Genomic DNA, 22504 nt, shown 5'->3' with positions numbered 1-22504 from the left:
AGGTGGTGACCACAGACCACTTCTCAGTTCCTATGCTTCCTGGCTGATGTTTTGGTCACTTTTGAATGCTGGCGGTGCTTTCACTCTAGTGGTAGCATGAGACGGAGTCTACAACCCACACAAGTGGCTCAGGTAGTGCAGCTCATCCAGGATGGAACATCAATGCGAGCTGTGGCAAGAAGGTTTGCTGTGTCTGTCAGCGTAGTGTCCAGAGCATGGAGGCGCTACCAGGAGATAGGCCAGTACATCAGGAGACGTGGAGGAGGCCGTAGGAGGGCAAAAACCCTCCGTCTTTGTACAAGGAGGAGCAGGAGGAGCACTGCCAGAGCCCTGCAAAATTACCTCCAGCAGGCCACAAATGTGCATGTGTCTGCTCAAATGGTCAGAAACAGACTCCATTAGGGTGTTATGAGGGCCCGATGTCCACAGGTGGGGGTTGTGCTTACAGCCAAGATTGGCAAATTCGCCACTGGCGACCTGTGCTCTTCACAGATGAAAGCAGGTTCACACTGAGCATGTGACAGACGTGACAGAATCTGGAGACGCTGTGGAGAACGTTCTGCTGCCTGCAGCATCCTCCAGCATGACCGGTTTGGCGGTGGTCAGTCATGGTGTGGTGTGGGATTTCTTTGGGGGGCCGCACAGCCCTCCATGTGCTCGCCAGAGGTAGCCTGACTGCCATTAGGTACCGAAATGAGATCCTCAGACCCCTTGTGAGACATATGCTGGTGCGGTTGGCCCTGGGTTCCTCCTAATGCAAGACAATGCTAGACCTCATGTGGCTGGAGTGTGTCAGCAGTTCCTGCAAGAGGAAGGCATTGATGCTATGGACTGGGCCGCCCGTTCCCCAGACCTGAATCCAATTGAGCACATCTGGGACATCATGTCTCGCTCCATCCACCAACGCCACGTTGCACCACAGACTGTCCAGGAGTTGGCGGATGCTTTAGTCCAGGTCTGGGAGGAGATCCCTCAGGAGACCATCCGCCACCTCATCAGGAGCATGCCCAGGCATTGTAGGGAGGTCATACAGGCACGTGGAGGCCACACACACTACTGAGCCTCATTTTTGACATTACATCAAAGTTGGATCAGCCTGAAGTGTGGTTTTCCACTTTAATTTTGAGTGTGACTCCAAATCTAGACCTCTATGGGTTGATACATTTGATTTCCATTGATCATTTTTGTGTGATTTTGTTGTCAGCACATTCAACTATGTAAAGAAAAAAGTATTTAATAATAATATTTCATTCATTCAGATCTAGGATGTGTTATTTTAGTGTTCCCTTTATTTTATTGAGCAGTGTATATACACATATATATACATATATGTATATATATATTTTAAATAACAGTTTACAATACAATCGAGGTGAGCGTTTTGGCAATGCTTTTGTCTGTTAATCTGTTCCTATGCTGTAGGTGGCACTTTGTGCTCTTTTTAAAGGATGGGTCCCAATTTCTCAAAGGATCCAGGTGGATGGGGTGGTCTGCCACTCGCTGGCATCACAAGGAAATGTGGGATTATAGTGGAGGTTTTAGCAGGTGGAATAGTAGAAAACAATTATAGGTTTACTCAGTAACAGCGCAAGTATCATGGTACAGCAATATGGACACTCAATCATCATGGTACTTTTTAATGGTATGTTTACAAACATATAATATGATAAATATAATTGAAACTTGTATCTCATTATGGTAAATGGTAACTTAATTATAGCCAGTTATAACTGTAATGGCTTAGCAGATAAGAAAATACGATCAGTATTTACCTGTCTTAAATATATAATATCTACTGTTATCTACTGAATATAATATCTAATGTTTACAGGAAACTCATTCAACTATTTTTAATGAAGTTGTATGGAAAAAGGACCTCAAAAGGGGCGGTGGCATTAATTAACAATAATTTTGATCCAAATGTGCAAAATTGTCCAAACAGATACTATATTGCAAGGTAGATGGATTATTTTAAATATGTTATTGGACCATAAACAGATTTGGATTATTAATCTATATGGTCCAAATAATGATGATCCACATTTCTTGGAAAATATAATAATTTATCAAGTGTACAAGCAACACAAGACTCTATTATTATGGTGGGAGATTATAATACGGTTTTAAATACCTCAATGAATCGTAAAGGAAATCACATTACAAACTACCATGCCCTCATGCACTTTAAGAAATCACGAATATCATGGATATATTGGAACTAGTGGATATATGGTGAGATACACATGGCCCAGGCTTAATCAAGCTAGTCGCCTTGTCTACTTTCTCATGTCATTTTTGCTGGCACCAAAAGTGTCAATAAGGGACAGAATGAGTCGGACCATCAAATAATTGACATATACTGTACATTACACTTACGGAACTTCCAAATGGAATTTAATCAAAGCCTATTGGATGACAACTTTCTTTTTAACCAGCACAGAATAATTTATAACAGACTTTTCCAACATAACAGTGGTACAGCAGATCGCGTTATTGTATGGGACACTTTTAAACGTGCCTTTAGAGGCCATGCAATTCAATACTCATCTTTAAAACAAAAGCAATTTAGGTCAAAATAGTTCATATTAACAAAGAAAATAGACGGACTAATAGTACAGATACAGTAGATAGCAATGAAAACTGTACCATAGAGGCACAGTATAAGTTAGAGGAGTTATAAGTTAGAGGAACAACAAAAATAACTGGAGGAACTTATTCAAGAAAGATCAAGTGATATACAGTGGGGCAAAAAAGTATTTAGTCAGACACCAATTGTGCAAGTTCTCCCACTTAAAAAGATGAGAGAGGCCTGTAATGTTCATCATAGGTACACTTCAACTAAGACAGACAAAATGAGGAAAAAAAATTGTAATGAATTTATTTGCAAATTATGGTGGAAAATAAGTATTTGAAAAAAGTTTATCTCAATACTTTGTTATATACCCTTTGTTGGCAATGACAGAGGTCAAACATTTTCTGTAGGTCTTCACAAGGTTTCCACACACTGTTGCTGATATTTTTGCCCATTCCTCCATGCAGATCTCCTCTAGAGCAGTGATGTTTTGGGGCTGTTGCTGGGCAACACGGACTTTCAACTCCCTCCAAAGATTTTCTATGGGGTTGAGATCTGGACACTGGCTAGGCCACTCCAGGACCTTGAAATGCTTCTTACGAAGCAACTCCTTCGTTGCCCGGGCGGTGTGTTTGGGATCATTGTCATGCTGAAAGACCCAGCCACGTTTCATCTTCAATGCCCTTGCTGATGGAAGGAGGTTTTCACTCAAAATCTCACGATACATGGCCCCATTCATTCTTTCCTTTACACGGATCAGTCGTCCTGGTCCCTTTGCAGAAAAACAGCCCGAAAGCATGATGTTTCCACCCCCATGCGTCACAGTAGGTATGGTGTTCTTTGCAACTCAGCATTCTGTGTCCTCCAAACATGACGAGTTGAGTTTTTACCAAAAAGTTCTATTTTGGTTTCATCTGACCATATGACATTCTCCCAATCTTCTTCTGGATCATCCAAATGCTCTCTAGCAAACTTCAGACGGGCCTGGACATGTACTGGCTTAAGCAGGGGGACACGTCTGGCACTGCAGGATTTGAGTCCCTGGCGGCGTAGTGTGTTACTGATGGTAGGCTTTGTTACTTTGGTCCCAGCTCTCTGCAGGTCATTCACTAGGTCCCCCCCGTGTGGTTCTGGGGTTTTTGCTCACCGTTCTTGTGATCATTTTGACCACACGGGGTGAGATCTTGCGTGGAGCCTCAGATCGAGGTAGATTATCAGTGGTCTTGTATGTCTTCCATTTCTTAATAATTGCTCCCACAGTTGACTTCTTCAAACGAAGCTGCTTACCTATTGCAGATTCAGTCTTCCCAGCCTGGTGCAGGTCTACAATTTTGTTTCTGGTGTCCTTTGACAGCTCTTTGGTCTTGGCCATAGTGGAGTTTGGAGTGTGACTGTTTGAGGTTGTGGACAGGTGTCTTTTAAACTCATAACAAGTTCAAACAGGTGTCATTAATACAGGTAATGAGTGGAGGACAGAGGAGCCTCTTAAAGAAGAAGTTACAGGTCTGTGAGAGCCAGAAATCTTGCTTGTTTGTAGGTATTGTCGGATATTATTCATCCTAATCAGACAGGTTTTTTTATATGGATGGTAGATTGGAGAGAATATAATACACGTACTGGAAACAATAGAACACTATGAAACATCTGGGAAACCAAACTTTTCTGTAAACCAGGCCTGGTATTCATTGCTGACTTTGAAAAGGCTTTTTGTTAAAGTACGACTGGGTTTATATATAATATGTATAGTAACCCTAGGTGTTACATGGTATATAATGGCTACTTCTCAGAAAGTATTAAACTGTCAAGAGGAGGAAAACACCAGTCTCAACGTCGACAGTGAAGAGCCGACTCCGTAACGCTGGCCTTCTATGCAGAGTTCCTCTGCTCCAGTTTCAACTGTTCTGCCTTACTATTATTCGACCATGCTGGTCATTTATGAACATTTGAACATCTTGGCCATGTTCTGTTATAATCTCCACCCGGCACAGCCAGAAGAGGACTGGCCACCCCACATATGCTCTCTCTAATTCTCTCTTTCTTTCTGTCTCTCTGAGGACCTGAGCCCTAGGACCGTGCCCCAGGACTACCTGACATGATGACTCCTTGCTGTCCCCAGTCCACCTGACTGTGCTGCTGCTCCAGTTTCAACTGTTCTGCCTTATTATTATTCGACCATGCTGGTCATTTATGAACATTTGAACATCTTGGCCATGTTCTATTATAATCTCCACCCGGCACAGCCAGAAGAGGACTGGCCACCCCACATAGCCTGGTTCCTCTCTAGGTTTCTTCTTAGGTTTTGGCCTTTCTAGGGAGTTTTTCCTAGCCACCGTGCTTTACACCTGCATTGCTTGCTGTTTGGGGTTTTAGGCTGGGTTTCTGTACAGCACTTTGAGATATCAGCTGATGTACGAAGGGCTATATAAATAAATTGGATTTGATTTGATTTTGATTTGATTTGATTTGATTTGATCCAGTCTCTGTGTTATTTTGTCCATCTTAATATTTTATTTTTATTGGCCAGTCTGAGATGGCTTTTCTTTGCAACTCTGCCTAGAAGTCCAGCATCCCAGAGTCGCCTCTTCACTGTTGACGTTGAGACTGGTGTTTTGCGGGACCTATTTAATGAAGTTGCTAGTTGAGGACTTGTGAGGCATCTGTTTCTCAAACTTGACACTCTACTTGTACTTGTCCTCTTGCTCAGTTGTGCACCGGCGCCTCCCACTCCTCTTTCTATTCTGGTTACAGCCAGTTTGCGCTGTTCTGTGAAGGGAGTAGTACACAGCGTTGTACGAGATCTTCAGTTTCTTGGCAATTTCTCGCATATAAATTCATTTCTCAAAACAAGAATAGACTGACGAGTTTCAGAAGAAAGTCCTTTGTTTCAGGCCATTTTGAGTCTGTAATCAAATCCACAAAAAAGCTTTTGGACATTTTTGGGTAATTCCTCTGACACCGTCTAGTATATACAGTTGATTTCGGAAGTTTACATACACCTTAGCCAAATACATTTAAACTCAGTTTTTCACAATTCATGACATTTAATCTGAGTAAGAATTCCCTGTCTTAGGTCAGTGTAACGGTTTTCTTCCTGGGAAGGAGAGGAGGAACAAAATGCAGCGTGGTTATTTATAAACATCTTTAGTGAAAGATGAAAACGTGACCACTACACGAAATAAGAAAACGTGGAAAAAACGAAACAGTCCTAACTGGTGCAAAACACAGAGACAGGAACAATCACCCACCAGATACCATTTAATATGGCTGCCTAAATATGGTTCCCAATCAGAGACAACGATAAACACCTGCCTCTGATTGAGAACCACTCCAGGCAACCATAGACTTACCTAGAACACTCAACTGAACACAACCCCATAGACTACAAAACCCCTAGACAAAACAAGACACATAAATCACCCATGTCACACCCTGGCCTAACCAACATAATAAAGAAAACACAGAATACTAAGGCCAGGGCGTGACAGTCAGTTAGGATCACCACTTTATTTTAAGAATGTGAAATGTCAAAATACTAGTAGAGAAAATTATTTATTTCAGCTTTTATTTCATTCATCACATTTCCAGTGGGTCAGAAGTTTACATACAGTCAATTAGTATTTGGTATTATTGCCTTCAAATTGTTTGTCTTAGGTGAAATGTTTCGGGTAGCCTTCCACAAGCTTCCCACAATAAGTTGGGTGAGTTTTGGCCATTTCCTCCTGACAGAGCAAGTGTAACTGAGTCATGTTTGAGGCCTCCTTACACGCTTTTTCAGTTCTGCCCACAAATCGTCTATAGGTTTGAGGTCAGGGCCATGTGATGAACACTCCAATACCTTGACTTTGTTGTCCTTAAGCCATTTTGCCACAACTTTAGAATTATGCTTGGGGTCATTGTTCATTTCGAAGACCCATTTGCGACCAAGCTTTAACTTCCCGACTGATGTCTTGAGATGTTGCTTCAATATATCCACATAATTTTCCTTCCTGAAGAAGCCATCTATTTTGTGAAGTGCACCAGTCCCTCCTGCAGCAAAGCACCCTCACAACATGATGCTGCCACCCCCGTGAATCACGGTTGGGATGGTGTTCTTTGGCTTGCAAGCCCTCCCCCTTTTTCCTCCTAACTTAACAATGGTCATTATGGCTAAACAGTTATATTTTTGTTTCATCAGACCAGAGGGCATTTCTCCAAAAAGTCCGATCTTTGTCCCCATGTGCAGTTGCAAACCGTAGTCTGGCTTTTTTATAGTGGTTTTGTAGCAGTGGCTTCTTCCTTGTTGAGCGGCCTTTCAGGTTATGTTGATATAGGACTCGTTTTACTGTGGATATAGATACTTTTGTACCTGTTTCCTCCAGCATCTTTACAAGGTCCTTTGATGTTGTTCTGGGATTGATTTGTACCTTTTGCACCAATAAACCTTCATCTCTAGGCGACAGAACACGTCTCCTTCCTGAGTGGTATGACGGCTGCGTGGTCCCATGGTGTTTATACTTGCATACTATTGTTTCTACAGGTGAACGTGGTACCTTCAGGCATTTGGAAATTGCTCCCAATGATGAAGCAGACTTGTGGAGGTCTACAAAATTTTTTCTGAGGTCTTTTCTGATTTCTTTTGATTTTCCCATGATGTCAAGCAAAGAGGCACTGAGTTTGAAGGTAGGCCTTGAAATACATCCACAGGTACACCTCCTGTTGACTCAAATGATGTCAACTAGCCTATCAGAAGCTTCTAAAGTCATGACATCATTTTCTGTAATTTTCCAAGCTGTTTAAAGGCACAGTAAAATTAGTGTATGTAAACTTCTGACCCACTGGAATTGTGATACAGTGAATTATAAGTGAAATAATATGTCTGTAAATAATTGTTGGAAAATGACTTGTGTCATGCACAAAGTAGACGTCCTAATCAACTTGCCAAAACTATAGTTTGTTATCAACAAATTTGTGGAGTGGTTGAAAAACAAGTTTTAACGACTCCAACCTAAGTATGTGTAAACTTCAGACTTTAACTGTAGGCCCTGGATGGCAAGAAGATTGTCCCCGGTGATGTACTGGGCCGTATGCACCGTCCTCTGTAGCACCTTATGGTTGAATGCCAAGTTGCCATACCAGGCGGTGATGCATCCGGTCAGGATGCTCTCGATGGTGCAGCTGTAGAACTTTTTGAGGATCTGGGGACCAATGTCAAATCTATTCCGTCTCCTGAGGGGGAAAGGGCCCTCTTCACGACTGTCTTGGTGTGTTTGGACCATTATATCTTGTTGGTAATGTGGACACCAAGGAACTTGAATCTCTCAACCAGCTCCACTACAGCTCCATCGATGTGAATGGGGTCGTGTTTGGCCCTCCCTTTCCTGTAGTCCACGGTCAGCTCCTTTGTCTTGCTCACGTTGTGGGGAGGTTGTTGTCCTGGCAGTGTGTCTCATCGTTGTCGGTGATCAGGCCTACCACTGTTTTGTCGTCAGCAAACGTAATTATGGTGTTGGTGTCATGCTTGGCCAGGCAGTCGTGGGTGAACATGGACTACAGGTGGGGACTAATCACGCACCCCTCGGGGGTCCCCGTGTTGAGGATCAGCGTGACAGATGTGTTGTTGTCTACCCTTACCCCCTGGCCCGTAAGGAAGTTCAGGATCCAGTTGCAGAGGGAGCTTTTGAGGTTTTACCTCATTCTCGCTAGCTGGGTAGCTAACATTTCCTAGCTAGATAGATAGGACAGAGGTGCATTTCAAATGTTAGCTATCTAGCTAGCTACTTAGCTAGCTGAGCAGTGTGCTGAATCAATCAGCAGAACAAAGTGAAACAAATTGCATAGAGAATTTACCCTCTCCTCTGGCAACATTTTTTATCACGTGAACAACTTTTATTTTGTGCAATCTCTTCTACCTGGCCTTGAAACACTTCTTATAGCCACATCCATCATGAGTCTTCATGACACCCTGTCACACGATGTCAGTGTCAACGCAACATTCTGGGCTGAGCTGCTTCCACAAACATGAAACTCACGCACCGCCTATTATGTTGTATATTTCATTTTGTTTGTTTACAGTTGGACTCGGACAGTCTGCCTGTTCTGTCAGCAGTGTTGGCAATAGGCCTAATCGGGGCGGCAGGGTAGCCTAGTGGTTAGAGTGTTGGACTAGTAAACGAAAGGTTGCAAATCCCCGAGCTGACAAGGTACAAATATGTCGTTCTGCCCCTGAACAGGCAGTTAACCCACTGTTCCTAGGCTGTCATTGAAAATAAGAATTTGTTCTTAACTGACTTGCCTAGTTAAATAAAGGTAAAATAAAATAAAATTAAAATAACGGGCTCATTTGCCAAGGGACATGGTAATTTCTGACTATGCGACTGAAATGAACACCCCCACTGTCACGACTCCGACCGAAGGACACTCCCGTTCCCGTTCGGGTGGCGGCCTACTAGCTGCTACTGATTATTTCCTCCCCCTCCTTATGTGTTGATTGAGTGCACCTGTTTTGAGTTAGGTAGTAAGGCTTTATTAGTCAGCCGGCCCGCAGGGTTCCTTGTGCGGGATTCATTATTGTGATCGTCTGTTTGGTGTACTTGTGTGCACGTCTATGGGTTTTGTGTTTTCCCATTTTGTGTGTTTTTCCTGGACAGTTTAGCCCCCCTGTTTGGGGCATTTGTTCGTTCAGTACGCCCTGTGTTTTGTGAGGGTTGGCTTATGTTCAGCGTTTCTCAGTGCATTAAAATAGCACTCCCCTGAACTCTCTGCTTCCTGCGCCTGACTCCTCACCCACTACACTCGGACCGTTACACACACAATGTTTATTGAGCTTTGTAATTGTTTTGTTATTACAATCAAATAGCTATTTCATATAATGGAGTAATGGATTTGATTGATGGATTCAGTCTTTTAAAGAGAAACAAAAAAGTGACAATTTGTGTGAGAAAATGGTCAAATATTTGCTATTTACGACCTTTAAGAATGTTCTGACCTCTGCGTTTGTCGAACATTGGTTTGCAGATGCCTGGTGTGCCTAGTTTGTGACTTACAGTTCTCTTTGCCGCAGGAAGAAATAAGGATGCTTACCTCGCCTGGCTAAATAAATCATTGTCTCAGCACTGTAAAAAAAGCAGGTGTGTGGGAGGGAGTCTGCAGGGAGAATGGAAACACTGATTACTGGAGAAGATAATGTTATATAAAAACACATCTCATTAGTAGGATCTATGTCTTTTTCCATGATGATATCAGGCCAGTCTCTGGGGAGGATACTACTGTATAGGTATTCCCTTGCATGATCCATCATTGCCAAACCTTTATCTGGCATGTTAGTAACTGTAATTGACACAGCTTTACTCTAAGTGATAGAAAACATGTGTAATGCTGTAATATAAAAAAACAAAGAAATAAGAAAATGAAAGCAGTCCAAGATGACTCATGTCTGGTTTCGCTGTTTCCATCCTCAGATACACCTTTGAGATGAGGCCACTGTACCTGAGAGATATACTGCTACAGATATCATGGAATCCTTAAATTGAGAATGATGACACACATTCTGGCTTGCCCTTATTCAAGATTGTGTCTGCGAATTGTAATGAGAGAATTAATAATAAGATAACGTGCTGTTTGGTATTGGTTCATTTACAAATATCCCCAAACATACTCAGCAGATAATGCTTTCTCTTTGAGAAAATCTTCTTTTTCAGGGGCAGTCATAATGTGAGATGTTGCCTTTTATAAAGCAGTGTAGGATATAATAGATCTACAGCATGTTGTGTACAACACAGCTCTGGAATAATATTACGGATATAGTGAAAAACATTGCTTTGACTGTTGTTTTGAAGCTCCTCACATCATCTCAATTCTCCTGTTGATTACAGTGCCAAAGGAGCACCAATGTCTGATCTCCCACGGTTATAAAGAGTCACAGACCTGCAAAGATCTGCTCTATTGATGGGTAGATCACAATGGTGCCAGACACGATCCTTGCAAGAACATGTAATGAAAACAACCAAATGTTCATAGCTGCTTGTGTGAAAAGACAAGGTTTTATGCTACATGGTATTGTGTTATAGACTCAAAGACCTGTACCCTGGTTTGCTTTGGGTCCATACTTTCAACCAATGCCCCCTTTAGAGACCTGAATGGCATTTTCTGGTTCATTTCACACAGAAGAAGATAGCCTCAGACCCGTCATACAGCAAGCAGAGAAAAAATAACATATCATGTCTGAATCTGGGAGCCCAATCCCAGACACACATTCACAAATTCTCTCCACACACATTTGCACCACAATATTTAGAAACAACTTGGGTATCAGATTGGCTCAATGTAAAACTCCCAAATTTGATTACATGTTTTCTTTGTTTAATTTAGCTTCTCAACACAGTCTTTGTTACAGTATAATAGTGTCTGTGAACCAGCTGCCCACATAGAGACTACAGCACATTAATACCACCATACAGCAGTAAAATATGTTGTCCATTCAAGTATAGGCTACAGTCTATATCGTTGTGCATGAAATAAATAATTGAGGCACCACTTTTTCTATGCCCAACGCTACAAAGTCTACAGCATATATAGCCAATGTTTATGCCTGGTGCTGTACTTGGACACGTGTATTTTTCTGCACACCACACAGTCTAATAACACAAGAAATAATACACAAAGTTATTTGAGGAGCACAATATAGGCCTAGTTGCTGTCGGTGTTTCTATTCAGGATTTTCCTTGTCTGCCGCGCTAGTGTGCTTAGCACAATTTCTGACCAGAGAAGGAATTCTCCAGGGTCCTGAAAGTGTCCTCGTGCGCTCGAAAGTGCGAACATTCCTCTCTTCCAAAACGCACCAGAGCAGAGAGAGAGAGGAGGGAAACACACCCGCCGGAGCCGATTGGTGGAACGTCACAAATAGAGGACCCGAACAGAGGGGCTGATAAATGATATATGAAGGAGGAGAGAGAGCTGAGGATGCAGGTTTGGTACACAATCATCCATCGAATCGTCTCGTAGCATCGCCAACTTCCACTAGCCCTCCGCTGCGGAGGAGATGTATTCCCAAAAGGACTGAATCATACATCTCTTCAAAGGAGCATCCCGCACACAGAATTCACTTGGACAGGCACCTCGATACAAGCTAGAAATGATGATTGGATCTCTCACACATGGGACAGCAGTTGTATTGATATTACTAAAAGCAGTGTTTCTTGCGACACACGCCACAGAGGATGGGATCTTCACAAATCATCTCTTGGTTCAGTTGCATGAAGGTGCACATGATGACGCGCACCAACTTGCAACAGAGCACGGGTTTCATAGTGCCCGGAAGGTGAGACATGTTAGGCTACAATGTTGCAGAAAATGTGCATAATGTAGGCTAATGATGGGCTGTCGATTCGATATTCCCATCAAGCCAATCATTTGCATTGATGAACATGTCCAGTGTTTTTGTCACTCAACTCCACTTAAAAAAAAATGCTCATGTTTCTTATTTTTATTTATATTGCATAGAATATAAAAAAATCCTATTTTGGCTATGATTTTACCAACATAAATACTTGATATGACTTCAGTTAAAACATTTAAATATGTAGCCTGTTATTTGAAGTATGCCTTTGCCTATTTGTTTTGTTTTTCAGATGACCTTCAATTAAGTTGATCTGTATAATTTATTTTGTTACATAATATCTAGGCCAATGTTGCCTCATTAAGCCTTAGGCTACATTAACCTAAATATAAAATCAGCCTTAATTTCTGCTAAATTCTAACATTTTGCCATCTATTCTTTATCCCCCAGTAATTTTGGAAATGAGAAATATGGGGTGAATAGACTACGTGAATTAAGGCAGGCTAATAGCACAGTGTTAAAATTAAGTGCTTTGTACAACAAAACTAGTGGCAACTGAGCTGCCACAAACTTGAAGGAGACAAAACTTGAACTTGACTGGAGTATTGAAACACATCATCCTGAGATGTTTTGAAACATTATATGGAACATAACACCACTAAATCAAGTATCGTGCAACACCTTCCCAGCGACTGGGAGAACTAACAGAAAAGATTGATAACAATATGTTTGTGTTTCTAGTCCTGTTCAGTGCAGAATTAGATACTTTCTCTTTTGGTGTCCTTTCCTCTCTCTAAAGCTTCTAAACACCATTATGACATTTTGAATCATGTCCAGTGCAGAATTAGATCCCATTTTTCTGAAATGTCTTTATGTTTAACATTGTTTTATGTATTTGATCATTTGCCATTATTTACCGTTCGGCAGGCATTGTCAAGCACAGTGTTCAAACCACCAGCAGTAACTGGAGGTTGAACTGCAAGAATTGAAGATTCTGCACTTGCCTCTTCCGTTGACAATCATGAATGTGGGAATGGATGCTGTAGCCTAGTGGTTAAAAGCATTGGGACAGGGACCGAAAGGTGACCAAAAGTCACCATTGGGCTGATGGTGAAATCCCTGAGTGGTGTCCTTCCTCTCCGGCAATTGAGTTAGGAAGGACGCCTGTATATTTGTAGCAGATGGGTGTATTGATACACCATCCAAAGTGTATTTAATAACTTCACCATGCTCAAAGTAATATTCAATGTCTGCATTTTTACCCATATAATCAATAGGTGCCCTTCTTTGCGAGACATTGGAAAACCTCCTTGGTCTATGTGACTGAATCTGTGTTTGAAACTCACTGCTCAACTGAGGGACCTTACAGATAATTCTATGTGTGGGGGACAGAGATGAGGTAGTCCTTACAAAATCATGGAATGAGTCCTTGCAACTTATAGTGTGACTTGTTTAGCAAATATTTACTTCTGAAATTATTTAGGCTTGCCATAACAAAGGGGTTGAATACTTATTGACTCAAGACATTTCTAAAAACCTAATTCCACTTTGACATTATGGGGTGTTGTGTGTAGGCCAGTGACACAAAATCTAAATTTAATACATTTTATATTCAGGCTGTAACACAACTAAATGTGGAAAAGGGCAAGAGGTGTGAATACTTTCTGAAGGCACCGTATGCTTCATCCTCTTTCTTCAAGATGAATTAACTGAATTCTCAATGTAGAAAATTGACACCATTTTATCAGAAATCAACAGATTGCTTTCTCTTCGGATGTGGCAGTTGATCACCCATCTATTTATCCAACCACTTATTAAACAGCCCTGTGAATGCAGGCCTTGTCTGAAGAGGGAAAATTATCCCCCTGACTGTACTGCCTTGTCAAATGTCAGAATAAGAGTGTAAGTGCAATTAGCTGGAGAGCAAGGCACTGAGGCGTAGCCTAGAAATCGAGGGTATTGTGGTGTTGTGAATTAAGATGTTCACCTCAGCATTCAAATAACGGCTACTCGTGATTTAATGTTTCATTTGACATGGATAATTAGATACTGAATGCGTTTGGTTTTGACTGAGGTTTAATGGCAGCATCTCTGAGTTGTACTGTAGACACTATCATGCAGTAGGCTGCCCTCAGTAGGCTGCCCTCAGTAGGCTGCCCTCAGTAGGCTGCCCTAAGTAGGCTGCCCTGAGTAGGCTGCCCTCAGTAAGCTGCCCTCAGTAGGCTGCCCTGAGTAGGCTGCCCTCAGTAAGCTGCCCTCAGTAGGCTGCCCTCAGTAGGCTGCCCTCAGGCTGCCCTCAGTAGGCTGCCCTCAGGCTGCCCTCAGTAGGCTGCCCTCAGTAGGCTGCCCTCAGTAGGCTGCCCTCAGGCTGCCCTCGGTAGGCTGCCCTCAGGCTGCCCTCAGTAGGCTGCCCTCAGTAGGCTGCCCTCAGTAGGCTGCCCTCAGGCTGCCCTCAGTAGGCTGCCCTCAGTAGGCTGCCCTCAGGCTGCCCTCAGTAGGCTGCCCTCAGTAGGCTGCCCTCAGGCTGCCCTCAGTAGGCTGCCCTCAGGCTGCCCTCAGTAAGCTGCCCTCAGTAGGCTGCCCTCAGGCTGCCCTCAGTAGGCTGCCCTCAGTAGGCTGCCCTCAGTAGTCTGCCCTCAGGCTGCCCTCAGGCTGCCCTCAGTAGGCTGCCCTCAGTAGGCTGCCCTCAGTAGGCTGCCCTCAGGCTGCCCTCAGTAGGCTGCCCTCAGTAGGCTGCCCTCAGGCTGCCCTCAGTAGTCTGCCCTCAGGCTGCCCTCAGTAGGCTGCCCTCAGTAGGCTGCCCTCAGGAGGCTGCCCTCAGGCTGCCCTCAGTAGGCTGCCCTCAGGCTGCCCTCAGTAGGCTGCACTGAGTAGGCTGCCCTCAGTAGGCTGCCCTCAGGCTGCCCTCAGTAGGCTGCCCTCAGGCTGCCCTCAGTAGGCTGCCCTCAGGCTGCCCTCAATAGGCTGCCCTCAGTAGGCTGCCCTCAGGCTGCCCTCAGTAGGCTGCCCTCAGTAGGCTGCCCTCAATAGGCTGCCCTCAGGCTGCCCTCAGTAGGCTGCCCTCAGTAGGCTGCCCTCAGTAGGCTGCCCCCATCCACTCCTTCACACCGCCTCTGGATTATGTCATCTCCAGCGTTATTTGTATCCATATCTGTGCAGTTTCAATGATCTCTTATTCATGCTTAATTAATTTAGCAAGCCTGGAAACACATACCGGTGCATATACTTCAAAACAAAAATGCAATGCACACACACACACACACACACACACACACAAAACAAAGCCAATTCCCTAATGTATACTTTAAACAAGATGGTGCCGACAGACACGGTCGCCCTGTTTCAAGCTACTAACTTTGCAGTATGTTTTTTTTTTCAGTGTTATTTCTTACATTATCCGCTCAGAACGTTTCTTGTATTACAGTTGTTTCCAACTGCTTACACACGTTTTCAAAACTGCCTCTTTTTTTCAAAACTCTACACACAATTCCCAAAACTGCACACACAAAATGCAAAATGCCCACATCTCCTTCAAAATGTAACACTGCATTCAACATGCCATAAACACATGTCAGAATGAAGCATTTGCATCAAATGGCAAACACTGCTTTCATAATAGTACATTTTTGGATATACCATGTAAACACTGTTGTTCTAAATCTTATGCTCTTGGTCTTTCATAGGCTTATATCTACATTTCAATACAATGTTCTACAGTGAAAGTAATCTGCTGAGAGGGGTAACAAGTACACTGTAAACACCAATGCAATGTAGAAACAGAAAATATTTACTAGGCCAAACATTACTGTTGTATACAGTAGCATACAACAAAACCATAAACATATGTATCTATGTCCTCTATGTCCCCACATGCGTCCTCCATTGCCTGGAGAAGCGGCATGTGGGAATAGGGTTGGCGATCATACACTTTCCAGCGCCAGGCTGAGAAGAATTCCTCTATGGGATTTAGAAAAGGTGAATATGGGGGTAGGTACAAAACTACAAATTGTGAATGGGTGGCAAACCAGAACAGCCCGGTGAAAACGAACATTGTCTCATAAAACCACAAATCTAGCAGGCTCCTGATCTGGATCAGGGACAAGCATTGTGATAAATTGCATCCAGAAAAGTGAGCATATGGCCGGTGTTGTACGGACCCAGTGTGGCATTGTGATGGAGGACCCCGTTTTGAGTGATGGCAGCACACATAATTATATTACCCCCACGCTGTCCAGGGACATTGGTAATTGCCCTCTGTCCTATTACATTTCTTCCCGAGGCGCCTGGTTTTGGTGAGGTTGAAGCCAACCTCATCCACATTAATAAATTCATGGCGAATTACATGGGCATCCAGCTCCAATATTCTCTGTAACAGACAAAAGTATATACAGATGAGGAAATATGGTATGTCTGAAGTACTGGAAGTAGTGTTGCAAGTCATGTCGCATATTTTTGACTCTGTCAGAGTTTCTCTCAAATGGCACGTTGTAAAGTTGTTTCATCGGTGCCGTTGGAGAATGCGTTATATGGTCGACAGGCTTACAGCATTGATGTTGTTAAATATGGTGTCATTATTCGAGATATGCTCTCTTATCTCTCGAATCCTAATTGCATTGTTGGCCAAAACCATATTTATAATTGTAGTCTCTTGTACATCTGTAAACAATTGTGCTCGTCCTCCATGATGTCTTTGCCATTCCAGTCTGTACAGAATTCAAACACAGTATGTGTTCAGCATAGGAACTGTAAACAATGTACAAAACAAATTAGTACAGCATGATAACCAACCTCATTCATTCAATGCAGTGCAGTAAATGGATGGCTTAGAGTTACAAATGTTTATGCAATACTATGCAGTCATGTATTTTACAGTACATTACTGTGATGCTTAAATAGTCATTAGATAGTTGCATACCGGTTCTCATTTCTGAAGGTTCGAATTATGGACGCCACTGTAAATCGACTCAAGTTGGGCTGGACTCACAGTCCAGCCTCTCTCATGGTCAAACCGTGGTTGATCACATGATCAACAAGTGTTGCCCTAATCTCATCAGAGATGGCTCTCCTTCCTTCTCTTCTTTGCCCTCGTCCTCTTCTTCCTCTTCCTCTCCCTCCTACTCCTCTTGCTCTCTGTCCATTGTTGGCATCCATTGTTCAAAACAGGTAATCTGACCTTTGACCTATTTATAGGCCTATACTACAGTAAAGCAGTGATTGGTTAGTCATCAGTTAATTAAGCTATTAGTGTTTGCACATGTGAGGAGTGTGTGTGTGACCTTGTGAATAAGTGTAGCATTTTGATTGGTTGTGTTTGGAAAAGGAAAGCAAGTCACTTCTTGTTAGATTTTTGTGTTTTAGGTAGAGAATTGTGTGTAGCGTTTTGAAAAAAGTGTTTTATGCAATTGACAACTGAGTCAAAGGCTGAGAAATAGGTTATGGTTTTTGATATTTGGTGTGTAGTTTTGCACTGAGTGAGAGGTTTCAAAAATCGTGTGACATGAAAAGATTTTGTGTGTAAGCAAGTTGGAAAAAACTGTATTACCTACAGCCGGAAATAACTTTCGGGTATTAGATCTGCAGTCACTCACCAGAATTTTGAGTAGAAATTCGACTTCCTGACCTGGATCCTTTGTGTAGCTATATTCATTCTGGGGGCTGCACCAAAATGGTGACGTCGGAGTAGAGGTAGAAAGAGTGGGGTCCTATTCAGACTCAGGCGGCGTGCATACCATCCACCGCTTCCAAGTATATTACTCACTAATGTTCAGTCCCTGGACAATAATGTAGGTGAGCTCAGGGCGAGGATCTCCTTACAGAGACTCGCTCAAAATGGAACCGGTCAGATGACGCGGATGATACACTACAGGACTGTTTTGCTAGGATTCATCCGGGATTCATCCAATGGCATTGAGGAATACATCACCTCAGTCATTGGCTTCATCAATAAGTGCATCGACAACATCTTCCTCACAGTGACTGTATGTACATATCCCAACCAGAAGCCATGGATTACAGGCTACACCTGCAGCAAGATAAAGTCTAGAGCTGCCTCTTTCCAGGAGCGGGAGACTAATTTGGACGCTTATAAGAAATCCCGCTATGCCCTCAGACGAACCATCAAACAAGCAAAGCGTCAATACAGGATTAAGATTGAATCCTACTACACCGGTTCTGATGCTCCTCGGATGTTGCAGGGCTTGAAAACTATTATGGACTACAAAGGGAAACCCAGACACGAGCTTCTCAGTGACGCGAGCCTACCAGATGAGCTAATGCCACTTCGAGGCAAGCAACACTGAAGCATGCACGTGAGCACCAGCTGTTCTTGATGACTGTGTGATAATGCTCTCAGTGGCCGATGTGAACAAAACCTTTAAACATGGTCAACATTAACAAAGCCCCTGGAAAGTTTCTGATTTTTGCAATGTTACGTAGATGGAAAAAAGCTGTCCTCGAAATGGTCTTGATATGTTCTTCAAAAGAGAGATCAGGGTCCAGAGTAACGCCGAGGTCCTTCACAGTTTTATTTGAGACTACTGTACAACCATTAAGATTAATTGTCAGATTCAACAGAAGATCTCTTTGTTTCTTGGGACCTAGAACAAGCATCTCTGTTTTGTCCGAGTTTAATAGTAGAAAGTTTGCAGCCATCCACTTCCTTATGTCTGAAACACATGCTTCTAGCGAGGGCAATTTTGGGGCTTCACCATGTTTCATTGAAATGTACAGCTGTGTGTCATCCGCATAGCAGTGAAAGTAAACATTATTTTTTCGAATAACATCCCCAAGAGGTAAAATATATAGTGAAAACAATAGTGGTCCTAAAATGGAACAATGCATTGGCATTGGCCTTGACCGTGCCGTTACCCCTTTGATGATGTCATCTCCCAGAGTTGTACCTGTTCAGTGTGACTCTACCACAGGTTGAAGGGGCTGTATCGTTTTGCTGTGTTTGTACGGTTTGTACAGTGTCTTGCGAAGATATTCACCCCCATTGGCATTTTTCCTATTTTTTTGCCTTACAACCTGGAATTAAAATAGATTTTTGGGGGGTTTGTATACTTTGATTTACACAACATGCCTACCACTTTGAAGATGCAAAATATATTTTTATTGTGAAACAAACAAGATATTAGATTAAAAAAAACTGAAAAGTTGAGCATTCTTCAAGGCAAACCTCTCCAGCTCCTTCAAGTTGGTTGGGTTCCACTGGTGTACAGCAATCTTTAAGTCATACCACAGATTCTCAATTCGATTGAGGTCTGGCCTTTGACTAGCCCATTCCAATACATTTCGAGTGTTGCTTTAGCAGTATGCTTGGGCCCATTGTTCTGCTGGAATGTGAACCTCCATCGCAGTCTCAATTCTCTGGAAGACTGAAACAGGTTTCCCCTAAAGAATTTCCCTGTATTTAGCACCACCAATCATTCCTTCAATTCTGATCAGTTTCCCAGTCCCTGTTGAGTAAAAACGTCCCTACAGCATGATGCTACCACCACCATGCTTCACTGTGGGGATGGTATTCTCGGGGTGATGAGAGGTGTTGTGTTTCTGCCAGACATAGCATTTTCCTTGACGGACTAAAAGCTTAATTTTAGACTCATGTGACCAGAGTACCTTCTTCAATATGTTTGGGAAGTCTCCTATATGCCTTTTGGAGAACACCAAACGTGTTTGCTTATTTTTTTCTTTAAGCAATGGCTTTTTTTCTGGACACTCTTCTGTAAAGCCTAGCTCTGTGGAGTATACGGCTTAAAGTGGTCCTGCAGACTGTGGGGCCTTTCAGAACAGGTGTGTATATATATTGAGATCAGGTGACAGATCATGTGACAGTTAGATTGCACACAGGTGGACTTTATTTAACTAATTATGTGACTAATCTGAAGGTAATTGGTTGCATCAGATCTTATTTAGGAATTTTAAAGCAAAGGTGGGGAATACATGTGCACACACCACTTTTCCGTTTTTTTTTTTAAATATTTTGAAACAAGTGATATTTTCCTTTTCACTTCCCCAATTTAAACTACTTTGTGTATGTCCATTACACGAAATCCAAATAAAAATATGTTTAAGTTACAGGTTGTAATGCAACAAAATAGAAAAAACTCAAAGGGGATCAATACTTTTTGCAAGGCACTGTACATGGCTGTACACCTTTTATTTATTAGGTTGAAAGTAAAGGAAAGTAATATATAGTCATTGAACCCTGGTCACTTTAATAATGTTTACATACTGTTTTACCCACTTTATATGTATATACTGTATTCTAGTCATGACTCATCTTATGTTACTAATGCTGTACACACCTTTTATATTGATATACTGTCCATACTGACTTTATACACCATTATATTTATATATTCTTATTTTGGTCATTGATCATTCTGATATTTATTAATTAATCTTCATTTAAAAAAAGAACATGTGGATTATGCGTTTATTTGATTTATTATTGCTAGGCAATACTGCACTGTAGGAGCTAGAAACACAAGCATTTCAGTGTACCTGCTATAACATCTGCAAATCTGTGTACATGACCAATAAACTTTGATTTGACTTGAATCACCAGCATTTACTGTAGCTAACATCCAGTGAAAAGGGAAGGCGGGATTTGTTCTTGAATATCCTCTCATATCGGCTATTTACGGCCAGGCTTACTGTACTGTACCATTGCAGTGAAGTCTGCTAATCAGACATTACCATAGCTCCATAAGCATACTGATTCCCATAGATTAGACTGGCACATGAGAATGGCCCATAAGAATGTGTTTAATTAAAAACAGTGACCTGGCACAGAAGCCTTTATTACAGCATATGGAGGTATTTCATTTGAAATGGGAGCCTTAGGCATGGCTCATACCATGTTCTTCCCCCAATGATTTATTCTAGTTGATTCCAGCAGTGCACTCCACTGTCTTAAAATAGACCCTGTGTAGTGAAAATGTATTGATACTGACCTTGTAGCTCTCTCTCTCTCTCTCTCTCTTTCATCTGCTCTCTATTCATCCTGTCACTCACACCATTACGTTCTATTTTTTATATATTTCTGTCTATTGCTTCATTTTTACTTTCTCACCTGTGTACTTCTCTCTCTATCACTCTCTCTGCCTCTGTCAACCCCTCTTTCTCATTCCCCCATTTGTCTTTCCATCCTGTCATCTTTTTACTTTCCTTCTCCCTCCACCAACTTCTCACTCAATCCCTCCCTCTCTCTTTCTCACATTCTCTCACACCATTTTCTTTCTCTTTCCCAGCTTCCCTTTGGAGAGGGTCTTTTTCACTTCTACCCCCAGGACACCCATCAGAGGAGGAGCAAACGCAGCCTTCGCCACAGACAGCACCTGGAGAAGGACCGCAGGGTAAGTAAAACACACACGCACACATGCATGTTTGCACACACACACACACACACACACATACACACACACATTGGTTCCCATGGATATGTACCCAGATCCCCCGCCAATGCAAAACAATGGTTAAAATTTGAGGCGAGCTCCACAACGGACAAACTAGCCAAGAACAAATGTATCGTCTTGTCTTGGCACACAATAGTATTTTTTAAATCACTCATTCTGCGGTATGAATATACTGATTAGGAGACGCTTGGGCTGTAATACACTTATCAGGTTTGAAGGTAAGACCCAGGTGCAGACAGTGTCGAAGTAACAAAAGTTTGTTAAATCAAACACGGGCAGGCAAAGGTACAGGACGGAAGGCAGGCTCAGAGTCAGGTCAGGAAGAAGTCAGTAATACAGAGTAGTGCGACAAAGGTACAGGACGGCAGGCTCAGAGTCAGGTCAGGAAGAAGTCAGTAATACAGAGTAGTGCGACAAAGGTACAGGACGGAAGGCAGGCTCAGAGTCAGGTCAGGAAGAAGTCAGTAATACAGAGTAGTGCGACAAAGGTACAGGACGGCAGGCAGGATCAGAGTCAGGTCAGGAAGAAGTCAGTAATACAGAGTAGTGCGACAAAGGTACAGGACGGAAGGCAGGCTCAGAGTCAGGTCAGGCAGAAATGTCAAAACCGGGCAAACTAGAAAACCAGGAACTATAGACAAGACAGGCGCAAGGGGAAAACCGCTGGTAGGTTTGATAAACAAAATGAACTGGCAACAGCCAAACAGAGATCACAGCTATAAATACACATGGGATAATGGGGAAGATGGGCGACACCTGGAGGGGAGTGGAGACAAGCACAAAGAAAGGTGAAACAGATCAGGGCATGACACTTGTGTGTATAGTGCTGAAGTCAGTTTGATTTCTTACAGTAGCATAGTCACTTCGCATCAGCGTGTTATTCCATTCAACCCGTGTCACAATGAAAGTACTAATTCAGTTCTTAAAACCTCTTGAAAGTTATTGCAAAATGTAGATATCCGCCTCAACAGATATAACCCAAATAAAACAAATTCATGAGATGTCCATAAACAATAACTAGTAATCAAGACCATTGGATTATTAGGTTCTATCTTCAAAAATATGTTTGAGATAATTGGCTTTAATATTCCGAACCCTCATTGGTTTGGATGGTGTAAGTAATTTTTTATTTTGTTTTCTTTTGAACTTAACAATATTAATTGGGGTATTTAGAGTACTATATAGGTAGAGGACATTGAA

The 22504-nt window shown here is 42.4% G+C and overlaps 1 protein-coding gene across 1 annotated transcript in view; it reads left to right on the top strand.

The window, feature by feature from the left end:
• The first annotated feature begins 11455 nt into the window (after positions 1-11455).
• LOC115113227 (neuroendocrine convertase 2-like) overlaps positions 11456-22504 on the top strand; it is an 81893-nt gene continuing 70844 nt past the window's right edge. Inside the window, exons 1-2 of the mRNA XM_029640627.2 lie at positions 11456-11867; positions 21140-21244. Of these exons, the coding sequence (XP_029496487.2) occupies positions 11682-11867; positions 21140-21244 (291 nt within the window). The 5' untranslated portion in view covers positions 11456-11681. The remainder of the gene's footprint in view (positions 11868-21139; positions 21245-22504) is intronic.

The sequence above is a fragment of the Oncorhynchus nerka genome, linkage group LG28 (genome assembly GCF_034236695.1).
Source record: "Oncorhynchus nerka isolate Pitt River linkage group LG28, Oner_Uvic_2.0, whole genome shotgun sequence".
NCBI classification, from domain to species: domain Eukaryota; kingdom Metazoa; phylum Chordata; class Actinopteri; order Salmoniformes; family Salmonidae; genus Oncorhynchus; species Oncorhynchus nerka.
This window is presented reverse-complemented; position numbering and strand designations above follow the sequence as displayed.